This window comes from Bubalus bubalis, chromosome 14, assembly GCF_019923935.1.
Source record: "Bubalus bubalis isolate 160015118507 breed Murrah chromosome 14, NDDB_SH_1, whole genome shotgun sequence".
Lineage (NCBI taxonomy): Eukaryota > Metazoa > Chordata > Mammalia > Artiodactyla > Bovidae > Bubalus > Bubalus bubalis.
Window position 1 is genome coordinate 16,542,504 of NC_059170.1, and position 14,243 is coordinate 16,556,746.

Sequence of the window (14,243 nt, forward strand, 5' to 3'; positions counted from 1 at the left end):
TTTTAAATCCAGCTGATTAGCAACTTTTATTCCATCTGCAATTTTAGTTCCTCTTTGCCACGTAAGGGGATTTAGTGACAGGTTCCACAGATTAGAATGTGGGCATTTGGGGGCGGGGGGCATTATTCTGAATACAACTCCTGTCCTCAGGGAGCCTGGGGTCCACCAAGGGAGACAAAATCAGTGTGGCATTCGCCATGGAAGCTGAGAAAAGGGGACACTTGACCCAGCTGGGATGGGAGCGGGAAGTCAGAGAAAGTCTGGAAGAGATGATGGACCGGCTGGGATGTTGCATATGAGAAGGAGTTAGTTTAGTGAGCATGGAGGTGGGCGGCATCCCTGGAAGAAGGAACAGCATGTGCGAAGCCTGAAAGTGAGAAAGAGAGTGCTGTGTCCTTGTGGCAGAAGCCTGGGGAGAATAGTGAGGCTGGAGGCCAGGCTAGCTGCTTTCTGAAGCCAGTGAGAAACCTGTGAGCAGGTTTTGAGCAGGAGACTTGTAAGGCCAGGTTTGCATTTTAAAAAAAAATTATTTATTTGGCTGTGCTGGGTCTTAATCGTGGCACATGGGATCTTCGATCATCATTGTGGCATGCAAGATCGTTGGTGGTGGTGCTGGTCGCTCAGACGTGTCCGGCTGTTTACAACCCCATGGACTGTAGCCCCCCAGGCTCCTCTGTCCATGGAATTCTGCAGGCAAGAATACTGCAGTAGGTTGCCATGCCCTTCTCCAGGGGATCTTCCTGATCCAGGGATCCAACCCAGGTCTCCCACATTACAGGCAGATTCTTTACTGTTTGAGCTACCTGGGAAGCGAGATTGTTAGTTGCGGCATGTAGGATCCAGTTCTCCGATCAAGAATCAAACCCATGCCCCTTGCATTGGGAGTGTGGAATCTTAGCCACTGGACCACCAGGAAAATCCCCCAGGTTTGCATTTAAAGAAGATCACCCTGGGGTTCTGTTGGAGAAATGGCTGGGAGGAGACTAGAGATGGGAAACCAGTGACGATGTGATTCAGTAGAAGAAGTGATGGGGACCTGGATCAAGGCAAGGAAGGGGAACAGAGCAAAGGGAGTGGGTTGGTGAGCTGTTGGAGATGAGAAGACTATAGGATACAGTTGACAGTTGCCTGTGGGCAGGAGAGGCAGGAGGAAGGGGCAAGATGATGAGCAGATTTCTGGTTTAGGAGTCTGACTGGATGAGGGGGCCAATCACTAAGGTAGGGTTGTGGAGAAGGAGTAGGCTTAGGAGGGTATGTGTTGATGGTCTGTTCCCAAGAAACACCTAGGGAAGGCATCCTTGATATATGAACATGGGCGCTTGTATCAATTATACCAACTTGTATCAGTTGGTTATAGCTGTGTAACCAACCACCCCAAACAAGTAGTATAAAACAGCAACCACTTATTATCACTCATGTGTCCACATATAGCTAGGGCTTGCCTGATCCAGGCTGGGCTTTGCTGGTGGCTCACCTTCAAACTGCAGGTCTGCAGGTCAGCTAAGTGGCCAGATTTGGGATTGCTGACCACCCCTTTCCTTCTGGCCCTGACCTGAATGCCTTCCCTTATTCTTCTACTCTACCTTGGAAGGGCAGATGACAACCAAGCAAAGAACTGCAGGAGGTGAGGGAATCAGGATGTCTTAAGGAGGAGCATTCTAGGCAGAGGCAACAGCCAGTGCAAAGGCCCTGAGGTGAGATTTTGCCTAGTGTTTGAAGAACAGGAAGAAAAGCAGTGTGGCTGGAGGGGGTGTGTGAGTGGGAAGGGGTAGCAGAGGAAGTCAGAGTTAGCCAGGACCTTAGTCATATGGGGCCAGGAAGGTCCTGGGAAGTGGCCACTACTCTTCTTATTATTGCTGCTATCACCTTTCATCCTCTTCTCCTGTCCCCCACAGGACCCCCCATCCCTGGATGCAGCCATCCAGCATGCCCTGGCGGGCCTCTATCCCCCTTTTGAGGCAACAGCACCTACCATCCTGGGTCAGGTGTTCCGTCTCCTGGATTCTGACTTCCAGGGCGATGGACTGAACTTCCTCCTGGATTTCCTGATCCCTGCCAAGCGCCTGTGTGAACAAGTGCGTGAAGCAGCCTGTGTAAGTTGAAAGGGATCTGGGGACAGGGTACAAGCTCTCCCAGAAGGGCTGGAGGTGAGCAGAGAAGGAAATGGGCTGGTGTGTGTCTTGTTGAAGAGCATGAACTGAGGATGTGGGATGGTTTTCGGGTGCTAAGCCCCATAGTTGGACAGGAAGGTCCCTTAGGCCTTTACCCTCTGACATCTAGGAGTCAATCACATTTGCACTTTAAATAACAAGGAGGGAGGCCTGGGTAAAGCATCCGTGTGGATTCTCTTGCCCCTGGGAATTGATACTGTGGATATCATCTGGCTATCTTGACTGAAGTGGGAAAGCTTCAGTGGAAATAGTAGAGAATGTCCAAGACCTTCCTTGGAGCCCTTGTGGCATCAGAACTCTTACTTTCCTCCCTGGATGATGAATGAACGAAAACCAACTTTGATCGATTAATAGGGACTGCCTAGAGCACCTGGTTGGAGAAGGCAGTGGGACCCCACTCCAGTACTCTTGCCTGGAAAATCCTGTGGACGGCGGAGCCTGGTAGGCTGCAGTCCATGGGGTCGCTAAGAGTCGGACACGACTGAGCGACTTCCCTTTAACTTTCCACTTTCACGCATTGGAGAAGGAAATGGAAACCCACTCCAGTACTCTTGCCTGGAGAATCCCAGGGACAGGGGAGCCTGGTGGGCTTCCATCTATGGGGTCGCACAGAGTCAGACACAACTGAAGCGACTTAGCAGCAGCAGCAGCAGAGCACCTGGTTGGCTCAGTAAGAAGGAATTCTATGAGTGGTTAATTATGTCTTCCATGTTTAAGGATGCAATAGAGATACTAGTGCTTGTCTGACTCTTTGTGACCCCATGGACTGTAGCCTGCCAGGCTCCTCTATCCATGGGATTCTCCAGTCAAGAATACTGGAGTGAGTTGTCATTTCCTCCTCCAGGAGATCTTCCTGACCTAGGAATCGAACCCATGCCTCCTGCACTGGCAGGCAGATTCTTTGCTACTAAGCCACCTGGAAAGTCAATGAGACTCCTTCAAACCCAGATCTCAGGGAGCCCTCTCCTGAGGCAAAGTGGAAAGAAAAGTGTTTTAGGCAGAACTCATTGGCTGCAAATGACAAATCCTTACTTAGGTCAGGACAAGGTGATCCCGGCATGAGTCTGAGGTGATCCACTAATCAGACCCCTTCAGGACTCTGTTTCTTGTCTCTGCTTCTCCTGCTTGTCAGGATCATTCTTACAAACTAGGTGTTTCCTCAAGGGTGGAGCCCAGGGCAGCACCAGGATCAAACCCTACTCTGAAGAAGAAAATGAACTCTGCCCCATCAGTTGCAGATAGAAAATCACAAGGGAGGATCCTGATTGGCTGGGCTTGAGTCTTGCATCCGTGCTTGGACCAGTCATTGAGACAAGGGGAATGAGGTACCAGGATTGGCCAGGTTTGGATTCTGTGTCTATCCTTGGACCAATTATTGCAGCCAGAGGAATGGATATGAGGACTTTGCAGACTTGAATCGTATACCTCCCTCTGTGCTCAGAGGGTGGAGATTGTTTTAAGAAAAGGGTGGGGAGAGGCCTTTGGAGACGAAAAGCTTCATGGAACTTACCCACATCCTTCAGAGTTGCTGATTCTGCTCTGCCCTTCTGTTATTCAATGCCTACCCCTAACTGCTCTAGCCTCAAAATTGCTAAGAGCATCTTAGGTCCTACTAGCCTTTCCTGAGTTGCTCATATCTGTCAGGGACCTGGCATATCAGGAACAGAAATAAATGAAGGAATTATGTGCATCATTTCAGTGATAGAAAAAAATCGAATGCAGCAGCTAAAAGTTCAGGCTTAGGAGGCTAGAATAAGAGATGGTTGGAACTGGAAGGAAATAGGTCATTTCATTCTAGGTGCTTAGCACGGTGCCTAGCACATAGAAATAGCTCCATACACATTCACTGTTCTTGGACGAGAAGAAAGTGTCTCGCTGAAACATTGCAGCCAATTGCCACATATCCATGTTGACATTATTTAAGCTGTATCCTTCCCATCCTTCCCTTGTGGCTCAGTAGTAAAGAATCCGCCTGCCAATGTAGGAGACACAGGTTCGATCCCTGTGTCGGGAATCTCTCTTGGAGGAAGAAAAGGCAACCCACTCCAGTATTCTTGCCTGAAAAATCCCATGGGCAGAGGAGCCTGGTGGGCTACAATCCATGGGTTGCAAAAAGTCGAATACGACTGAGCCACTGAGCACGCACACAATGGCTCCCCATCTTTATTTCTTCTCCCTAACAAGCTATACATCTACCAGCTTCTTTTATTTGGCCATTAAAAACTGAACTTGCACTGTTCCTTTCCCCATTTCTTCTAGAGGCAAAAATCACAATAGTTAGATTTTTTATATTTTAAATTATGGACACCTTTAATTGTAATTATAGGTGAATTTGTGTCACCACGGAGCAGGGAGTGGTGGCATGGAATTAATGTATGCCCCCAGGGGTCAGGTGCCCAAGGTTCAAATCCAGCCTCCATCACTGTGAAGTTGGGGGATCCGTGTCCCCCCTCTGAACTTCAGTTTCCTCATGAGGAAAGCAGGCATGTTAATAACACAGGATGTATGTACCTCGCTGAGATGATACACACAGCTTAGCACAGAACTTGGCATGAGGAAATTGCTCAGTAGCTGCTGGCTGTTACTTTACCACTGTCTCCTTTCTCCCTGTGAACTAAGAATGCTCCGGCCTCAAAGTCTTTCTTTGTAACCACCAGCACCCAGACAGACAGCCACAATCAATGAAGCCTAGGGAGACTGGAGACAAACATATGGCTGATTCTAAATGTGAACACAAGTCCTCCTTTTGCTGCTTTTCAGCTGTGTGATGACGAGGCTTTTTTTTTTTACTATCTCTCTGAGCCTCGATTTTCTCATCTGTAAAGTGGGAATGATAGTTCCTGAACTGCCTGCACTCCTGAAATACTGTGAGTCAAATAAGATGATCATAACAGTCATTTCTATGGTGATTTGCTATTTGCAAAATACCACTCGGCTGTTTCATCTCATTCACTGAGAAGTGGCGGGAGGGGGAAAGATGCTGTAAACAGCAGAGGACTATATGAAGAGGGTGAAATAACGCACAGACTTGTGGTTTATGGATAGAAAGTTTCTTGGAGACAGCCAAATCTGTCGTGTAACTGAAATGAACTGGCTTATCAACAAGGCAGGTACAGGTATGGTCAGATCTCATCATTCCCCCAATTCATAATTCCAGAAAACACCTGCTTGATTCACAGGAAGTTCAGTGTCATTCTCTAAAAGTCTCCCATACACTCATCCAAATTACATGAGATTATTGGAGCTTATTCGATCTGCGGGAATCAGACTCTTTCCCAAAAGTCAGGAAGAGAAAGACCTGTTTTCAGTTTGGCGGAGCTGTTGTTTCTGTTGATGCCACTTGGTGTCACTGTTGAACACTGGGCCCGCACAGCGCCAACTAAGTGACTGAGCATGCACGAACATCTACTCATTATATTTTATGCATTTTTTTTTTAAAAACATTCATGTATTTATGATCTCACTTAATCCTCGTACCAACCCAATAATACCAATGTGTGTATTGGTATCTGAGCTCAGTCACTCAGTTGTGTCTGATTCTTTGTGACTCCCTGGATTGCAGCTAGCCAAGCTCCTCCATCCATGAGATTTTTCCAGGCAAGAGTGCCTGAGTGGGTTGCCATTTCCTCCTCCAGGGGATCTTCCTGACCCGGGAATTGAACCTGCATCTCCTGCATTGGCAGGGGAATTCTTTACCACATGGGAAAGTCCTAATAATACCAATACGTATCATTATTCCTATTTGCAAATAGGGAAGCTGAGGCTCAAAGAAATTATGTCATTTGCACAAGTTAGCAATTCAGACCTTGGAACCCATGTCTCCCTGGCCCTAAAGTGGAGGGTTCAACTTGAACTGGGTTGAGAGGAGTTTTGATAGTTGGAAAGGAGAAGGCAGCCAGCAGGACAATCCTCATGGAAAAGGCTCTTGCTAACTGGTGCCTGGCACTCAGAGCTTTTCTCCCTTGGCCCAGTAGGTGAGCAAGTATTGGTATTTTCAAAGTCAGGGCCAGGACTAGGGGGAGCAAGAGGCATGGAGGGCCCAATGTTTAAGGAGGCACTCCTCTCGGGGCTGTGTGACTTGCAGGATGCTGAGAGCGGGGCCTCCTTGGATGCTGTGTCCTAGGCACCTTTCTTGCCTCACCTGAGTCCTCGACCTGTTCAATGTTCCTTCTGGGAGAGGGAAGGAAGAAACCCGTGGGCGGGGCTTTCAGAGCCCGATTCTCTGATGCTGTCTCCTCCTCTTTGCAGGCCCCCTACTCACACCGCCTCTTCCTGCACGAGGGCTGGCCGCTGTGCCTGCGGGATGAGGTTGTGGTCCACCTGGCACCCCTGAATCCCCTCTTACTGCGCCAAGGTGACTTCTACCTCCAAGTCGAGCCCCGGGAGGAGCAGTCCGTCTGCCTCACGATCAAGTGCCTCTCTGTGGACCTCCGCACAGTGGACACGAAGCCTGTCGCTGAGTCGTCCTATCCTTTGCTTTTCACCCAAGCCTGGCTGGAGGCCATCAACAGTGACTCTGAGGGCAGTCCCCTACACAACTGCCTGGTAGCTTCAGAAGATGGCATGGCCCCTGTGCCCTGGACCAAGATAACCAGCCCAGAGTTTGTGGATGACAGACCCCCAGCAGTGCATCTCCTCTCCCCAGCCTGGGGGTCCCTTCAGTTAGAGGCACTGGATTTGAGCAGCTCTCAAGAGCTGCACCAGGCCAACTGCCCAGACAGGCAGGTGCTGCTTGTCCGGAGTTTGGGCAAGGGCAGGACACACAGGAACAAGTACCCAGGACTCATCAAGGTGGAGCAAGCTGGACCTGGGGAGGTGGGCTTCAGGGTGGACAGTGTGGCCAGCCAGGACCTGGAGGGAGAGTATGTGGCTCTTCTGGACTTTTCCCAAGAGAGCAGAGAAGGGTCTCCCAGTAAAGAGGTGGCGACGCCCAATGGGTGTCCTTTGGGGGCACCAGAAGAGCTATCTGGAACCAAGGAAATCCCTTTCTCTCAAAGGATGCTTCTTCTGTCAGGGGCCAATGGAGAGCCTTCCTTGGAAAAATGGGCTTGTGAGAAGCCTGAAAGCTTGGGGGAGAAACCCTGTGTTTGGGGCTTGAGGAGAAAGGCTAATGATAAAGTCCCTACCCAAGACTCAGAACACCAGCCCCGAGAGCCATACCTCAGCATCTTTGTAAACCCACTGCATTGTGCGTCTGGCCTCGGGACAGGTGGCTCAGAAGAGCCACCCGCCTCCAAGACACAGGGCATTCAGGGAAACTCAGAGAACATGGTCCAGCTCAAGCCAGGACCAAAACAAGCATCCTCTCCCCGGCTCTGCCCAGCTTCTCCTCTTGATGCTCCAGCCTCCAAAACCAAGATGGAAGAGAGGACCAAACAGGACAATAGGAGACTTGCCAAACCTGTGACCAACCCTGGTCGAAACACTTCCTCTTCCGGGTCGCCCACTCCTGGGCTCAAATTCTCATTCTTAAAGGGGCAGAGGCAAGCCCCTGTGGCCCCAGAGAAAGCCTCACTCCAGCATGATGGGCCCTGGAAAGTCTTGTGTTCACTCTACTCACCCAAACCCAACCGAGCCAAGTGCTTAGGGAAAGGTAAGATGCCTGCATGCTCAGCTGGAGAGGGCTGTTCTCTGGATGTGATCAGGTGACAAGGTGGTGTAGGATGTCAGGGATGAGATTCATCTGGGCTGGGTCCATCTCAGGGGCTTAGAGCATGGGGTGGCATGTCAAGAAGCTTAAGGTCTCTTGAGCCTGTAATTGAGCAAGATTCTGTGGTTGTGTTGAGACAGCCTAAGTCTATACCCCAGCTTGGCCATAAACTGTGGGTGACCATGATCAATGACTTAACCTCTGTAAGGCCAGGTCTCCCTGTCTGTGCAGTGAGGATCTCGTCTGCCTCCTCGAGTTGTTTTGAGGTTCAAAGACAACACCAGTAGTAAGGAGCTCAGCACAATGCCTGCCACATAGGAGATTGATATTGTAAGCGCTTATCGTTAGGCAGAATGTGAGAAAACATTTTCCCTGGGAAAATCCATCTTCTGCAATATTCTTTGTTGTTTATCTGCAGCTGGAACAACTCAGACTGAAACATCTGGCCTAGACGCTGACTCAGACCCAGTGACTGAGGAAAAGGCTGACTTCCCAGAAGCTTCTGCCGGCCCTCCAGAAAAAAGCCCCGCTCTGGACGAGGACCCCCCAGGACTTGAGCCCAGGATTGGGGCCCTGAGCGTCGAGATATTCCATTCCAGGATAGCATGCCTGCCAGGTCCTCAGGGGCTGTAGGGGCGAGTGGAGGTGAAGGGGAGGGAGCGGTGGGGGTGGGGATGGGGTGGCTGAGAATCTTCAGATGTTGGTGGGTGTGGGGGAGCAGGGAAGGTCCTAGATGCCTGTGTTCTGGACCAGGCCTCCCTGGGACTCAGATTCTTCATCTTTTCAATGAAGGAGGTTAAAGCAGTTTCTAGGTATTCATTCATCCATCTATCCATTCCTCCCTCCCTCCCTCCATCTATCCATCTGTCTTACTTCCAGTGAGGCCATCAAGGTGAATGTCTTAGGTCAGGTTCCCTAGAAGCAAAGCTTAAGACAGGGATCCTTGGGGTGGTGATTTATTTTCCTGAAGGTTGCTTTCAGGGGAAGGGGAGTGAGGGAGGCAGGGCAAGGCAGGGGAGAAGCTAAGCCAGGATATGACCTGATTCTCTGAGGGTGGGGCAGCTCTGGAGCATGAATTACATCACAGAGATTGTTCTATCTTAAGGTCCAGGGGCTGACCTGTTGTACACCTGGATCTGTGAGTCAGCAGCAGCAGGCTGGTCCTGGGATGAGGATGCAAGTGAACCCGTGACCTGGTTCAGCGGAGGGCAATTCTTCAGACAAGGGGACATCTCTGGGCCAATTTACAGCCTGTAACTACAGCCTCTGGGGGATGAGTGCTCTGACCTGATAATGGGGGTCTGATTGGGGTGTCAACGTCATCCAGTACTGAGAGTGTTATCACTCTTGTTTAACATTTTTTCATCTTTGCAATAAAGATTTATTGAGCACCTACTGTGTGTCAGACCCTGGGCTTGGCACTGAGGCTTCAGCAGAGAACCAAGCCTGCTCTCAGGAAGCATATTCTGGGAGTAAATTCAACAGGTTATTACAGTAGATTATTATAATTCACTGTAAAATGTGACTATGTGGCATTACAGGGGACTTTGGGAGGAGTGATGAGGCCCCTGGGGTGCTTGGGGTAGAGGAGAGGTCAGGCAAGACTTCCTGAAGGAAGTAATGTGAAACTCAGTTCTGTAGTATGAGTAGGTGTTATCTGTGTAAAACGGTGGGGATGGTGTTCCAGGCAGAGAGAACAGCATGTGCAGAGTTCTCCAAGCAAGAGAAACCACTGTGCTTTCTGGGAACTGACTGTCCTGCAAGTCTGTTTTATTTCACAGACATCTAAATTTCTGCAGACGTATCCGGGGGGACACCGATCTGTCATTTTGTTTTGTTTTCCTTTTTAAAAATATTTACTTATTTATTTGGCTGCCTCGAGTCTTCGTTCTGGCATGTGGGTTCTTTGTTGTGGGCAACTCTCTAGCTGCAGCACGTGGGCTCAGTAGTTGCAGTGCTGGGGTTTAGTTGCCCATGGCATGTGGGATCTTAGTTCCCCAACCAGGGATCAAGCCCCTGTCCCCTGCATTGGAAGGCGGATTCTTAACCATTGGACCACCAGGGCAGTCCCTGCTCTGTCATTTTAAAACTCCTGGAGGACATTGTCTGTCTTCTTGGTCATCTTTGTTGAAGCTCAAGCTGTTTGTTCCTATATTCATGCTAAGTTGCTTCAGTCGTGTCTGACTCTTTGCGACCCCATGGACTGCAGCCTGCCAGGCCCCTCCGTCCATGGAATTCTCCAGGCAAGAATACTGGAGTGGGTTGCCATGCCCTCCTCCAGGGGATCTTCCCTACCTAGGGATTGAACCTGCGTCTCTTATGTTTCCTGCATTGGCAGATGGGTTCTTTACCACTAGCACCATCTAGGAAGCCCTGTCCCCATGTTAATTGTTCACAAAGTCTCACAATCCTTCTGTGTTCTAGATGGTTGTACCTGTGTGTAAGGCAACACTTGCGAAGGTGGTTAAGGTTGTTGAAGGCTTCATGAGCTACAAAGGGTCTCCCACACTTCCACACCGTGGAGGGTTGTACCTGCACGGAATCGACCGTGCTCACTGAAGGGTGGCCTTGAGTGAGGTGACTCTGGGGGTCAGGGCTGTGAGTCCAGAGTGCAGGACAGGCCCAGTTTCCAGTGGCCAGGGCCTCCTTCCCCCTGCTAGACTTCCCTTCCCCACAGTGTAGACAGACTGTGCTGACCCCCTGGGCCTCAGACTCTTGACCCTTGTGGGGAGCGTGGGGTACACTGTCTGGATTCCTGGAACAGGAAACAGTCTGCGGAGAACTCATGGTTAGATGTCTGCAAGAATAAATAGTGGGACTTCCCTTGCGGTCCAAACTCTGCATGCAGGGGGCACTGGTTCAATCCCTGGTCAGGGAAGATCCCACATGCCGCGTGGTATGGCCAAAAAAAAAAAAAGAGTAAATAGTGAGCTGTCAGCTGTGGAATGCACACTCACCACACGGGGGCTGAGTGAGGACAGAGATAACGGCTGTTACAACTGCTCTTTATGAGGCCCTTGTCTTGTGTTAAATGTTTCTCAGGAACTATTTCATTTAGCCTTTGAAATAGCCTAATCCGCTCAGTATTGTATTCTCCCCATTTAACAGATGAGGAAACTGAGGCTCAGAGACACACTGACTTGTCTAAGGACTCAGAACAAGTCAGTGCAGAACTGGAACTTCAATTCCTGTCTGTGTGACCCCAAAGCTCATTCCGTGAGCTCTATTCTGCCCAAGGTGCCCCAGGCAAGGGGTGCCCAGAGGAGGGTGAGGCTGCCTCCGCATGGAGGATGGTTTTGGGGATGACTTTTCTGAAGAAGTAGTTTTTGAACTGGGTCTTGAGGGATGAATGGGAGTTCAGATGGAGAAGAGAAAGGGCATTCCAGACAGAGGGACCAGTACAGGCAAAGCCTAGAGGCCACAGAGCAGGTTCCTATAGAAGGGGCTCCACCAAAGCGCTCACTGCTCATGTGTGTGCTTTCTCTTCCAGGCGGTCGGGACAGGGCGGGGCGGCCCCTGCTCCTGGTGTCGACCACCAAGGGCCCCTGGGAGGCGCCGTGGTGCACGGCCTCGGAGGTCACCAAGCTGTTTTCTTACCTGTGCACCATCCCCAGGTAAGGGGCTGGGCCAGCCTGACCACCCCATGCCCCCTCGGCCCCTCAGTCCAGAGCCCAGCACCAGGTACCATATGAAGAGACGTCACATCCTCTTGGTCCTGAGCCAGATGATGGGAAGAAAGCAGGACAGACCGAAAGAGCAGGATAGTCCCTGACACTGGGGTGTTCCCAGGCTGGCGGGGGAGATGGATGGTGTGCAAGGAACCAGCCACGGACCAGCAGCTCTCAGGAGTGTTAGCGTGGTGAAGAAAACAGGGATATTGTAGATCAGTGCGGTTCTCAAACTCAACAGGCATCAGAACCATCTGGAGGCCTGTTAAAACAGATGGTTGGGCCCCACCTCCAGAGTTTCTGGTTCAGTTGACTGGTCTGCATAAGACCTGACGATGTGTATTTCTAATAAATTTCCTGGTGATACTGATGTGGGTGGGATGCAAAAACATTTTGAGAGCCTCTGTTGTAAAATGAAGGGCGAGGGGCGGTTAGTTTCAACTGAGAAATCAGGGAAGGCTTCCCCGAGGAAGTGATAATTGAGTTGGTGATGGACAGGGAAGCCTGGCATGCTGCAGTCCATAGGGTCGCAAAGAGTCAGACTGAGAGACTGAACTGAACTGATCTGAATTATAAATATTCGTTGAACAAATGAAGGGAAGGGTGAATGGGTGAAGGAATGAATAAGTGAGAGAGCAAAAGAATGAGTGAGTGATGAGGCTCACTCATCACTGATGATGAGTGATGATCAGGCTTATTTCTACCACCGCCCCTTCCCTCCACCTCCCATAAGACTTCAGGTTGGACTGCCTGGGGAAGAGATTCCATCTTTCCTGAGTTGCAGCGCCCAGGCAGGGGTGGGTGGGGAGGGACTCATGGGACCCTTTGGAACCTCCTCCTCCAACTCCACCCCATGGGAGCCAACGCTGCCACCTGCTGGCCACTGAGATTTTTCTACCCTTTGTCCAAAGAGGAGTGGTTTTTCTGGTCTGAAGGGGAGATGGAATCCACCCCCGCGCCCCACCAATCTGCTGTGTGACCTGGGAGTGGTAACTTTGCCTCTCTGAAATGCCCCCTGAAAAAGAGAGATGACCAAGTGGGCTGTGAGGACCAAGCATGATCACAAAAAGGGAAGTGAGGTGCAGTGTGAACTGCGCATTTGTTTTTCAGTCGCTCACTTGTGTCCGAGTCTTTTCGACCCCGTGGACTGCAGCACGCCAGACTTTCCTGTCCTTCACCATCTCCCAGAATTTGCTCAAATTCATGTCCATTGAGTTGGTGATGCCATCCAACCATCCCATCCTCTGTCATCCCCTTCTCCTCCTGCCTTCAACCTTTCCCAGTATAAAGGTCTTTTCTAATGAGTCGGCTCTTCGCATCAGGTGGCCAGAGCACTGGCGCTTCAGCTTCAGCATCAGTGCTTCTAGTGAATATTCAGGACTGATTTCCTTTAGGATTGCACCTGGGGATTTCCTTTAGCACTGCGCATGGGGTTTTCATATGCTGGGCTTGGCTCTCCATTCCTGTTGTGAATCACCATTGCTGGGCACCTGCCCTGAGACAGGCTTCGTGCTGGGCCATGCTGGGGACCCTGATCTCCTATATTGGGCCTTGACCTCTATGGGTGTCCAGGTTGGCAGTGGAGGCAGGGGTGGAAATGAACTTCCCTCCCTGTATGGGCACAGCCAGAAGCAGGTGAGGACATGAAGTCAGAGCCCTGGCCTCACCTCCAAGAGCCTCCTCTCACTGTGTGCTATGTCACTGCCCAGCACCTCAGTTTCCCCTCTCACGACAGTGATAACAGCAGACATTGACATCCCTGTTTCTAATCCATCAGTCCTCATCACAGCCCCTGGAAGCCTACACTATCATTAGCCCCATTTACAGCTGGGAAACTGACTTCCAGAGAGGTGAAACAACATGCCCAGGTGACTGCCACAGCTCCACATCCCACACTGGCCACCTCTGGCTTTGGTCTGTGACTTGGGTGGTTGTAAGGCTTGAAGGCAGTTGGGGGTTACTTTCCCAGTCTGATGGAATGGCCAGGGTACTTGGAACCACAGACTGCCTGGCTCCACCCCCTACCCACTGGACACATTTCTTGGAGGACGAGCAGGGGTGGAAGTGAAGCATCCTTACTGACAATTGAAACTGTTTGGAAAATCCCAAGGTAATCACTGAAAAGAGCACTGTGAACCGCTGAGGGTGTTTGGGCTGCAAGTAACAAACTCCAACTCAAAATGTCTTATCTGATATGGAAATGTAGCAGTCTTTGTCTCTGCCTTATAGCTCTTTGTAAGAACATTTTAATGGAGAAAATGTCTTTCCCAGAAGTCCCCAACAAACATCTCTTCACATCTCATTGGCCAGAAAATGTCACATGGTCCCTATCTAAACTGATCATTGGCCAGGGGAATTGGGTCAGCTGTTGGCCTCAACCAATCAGAATCCAGGCCCTGGGGGAGGAAGGGATGTGGTTATAGGAAGAAAGTTGGATTCTTGAACAAAAGGAGCCTTCTCCCTCAACAAAAGGGGTGAATGAAGGTTGGGTGACTCACCTACTGCAACTGGGTTAGTAGCATATAGTTTATGATTATTAGGGTGTCTGAGAGAGCTGTGTGAGGTACTGTAGGAGGCCTGAAGAGGGAGCAATATTCTCTGCCTGGAGAAGAATCATGGAGGGCTCCCTGGAAGTGGTGTGTGTTGGGGGCTTGGGGAGGCACTGGAAATTTGTCTTGTAGGATGAAGAGTTCAGTAGTATCCAGGTTTCTAGCAGCCAGTTTCCCTCACCTTCCACTGGGTCCTTCCCCTTCG

The 14,243-nt window shown here is 50.4% G+C and overlaps 1 protein-coding gene across 1 annotated transcript in view; it reads left to right on the forward strand.

The window, feature by feature from the left end:
- KIAA1755 (KIAA1755 ortholog) overlaps nt 1–14,243 on the forward strand; it is a 39,077-nt gene that overhangs the window by 10,841 nt on the left and 13,993 nt on the right. Inside the window, exons 2-5 of the mRNA XM_006051742.4 lie at nt 1,896–2,093; nt 6,420–7,764; nt 8,240–8,437; nt 11,312–11,435. Coding sequence (XP_006051804.4) covers nt 1,896–2,093; nt 6,420–7,764; nt 8,240–8,437; nt 11,312–11,435 — 1,865 coding nt within the window. The remainder of the gene's footprint in view (nt 1–1,895; nt 2,094–6,419; nt 7,765–8,239; nt 8,438–11,311; nt 11,436–14,243) is intronic.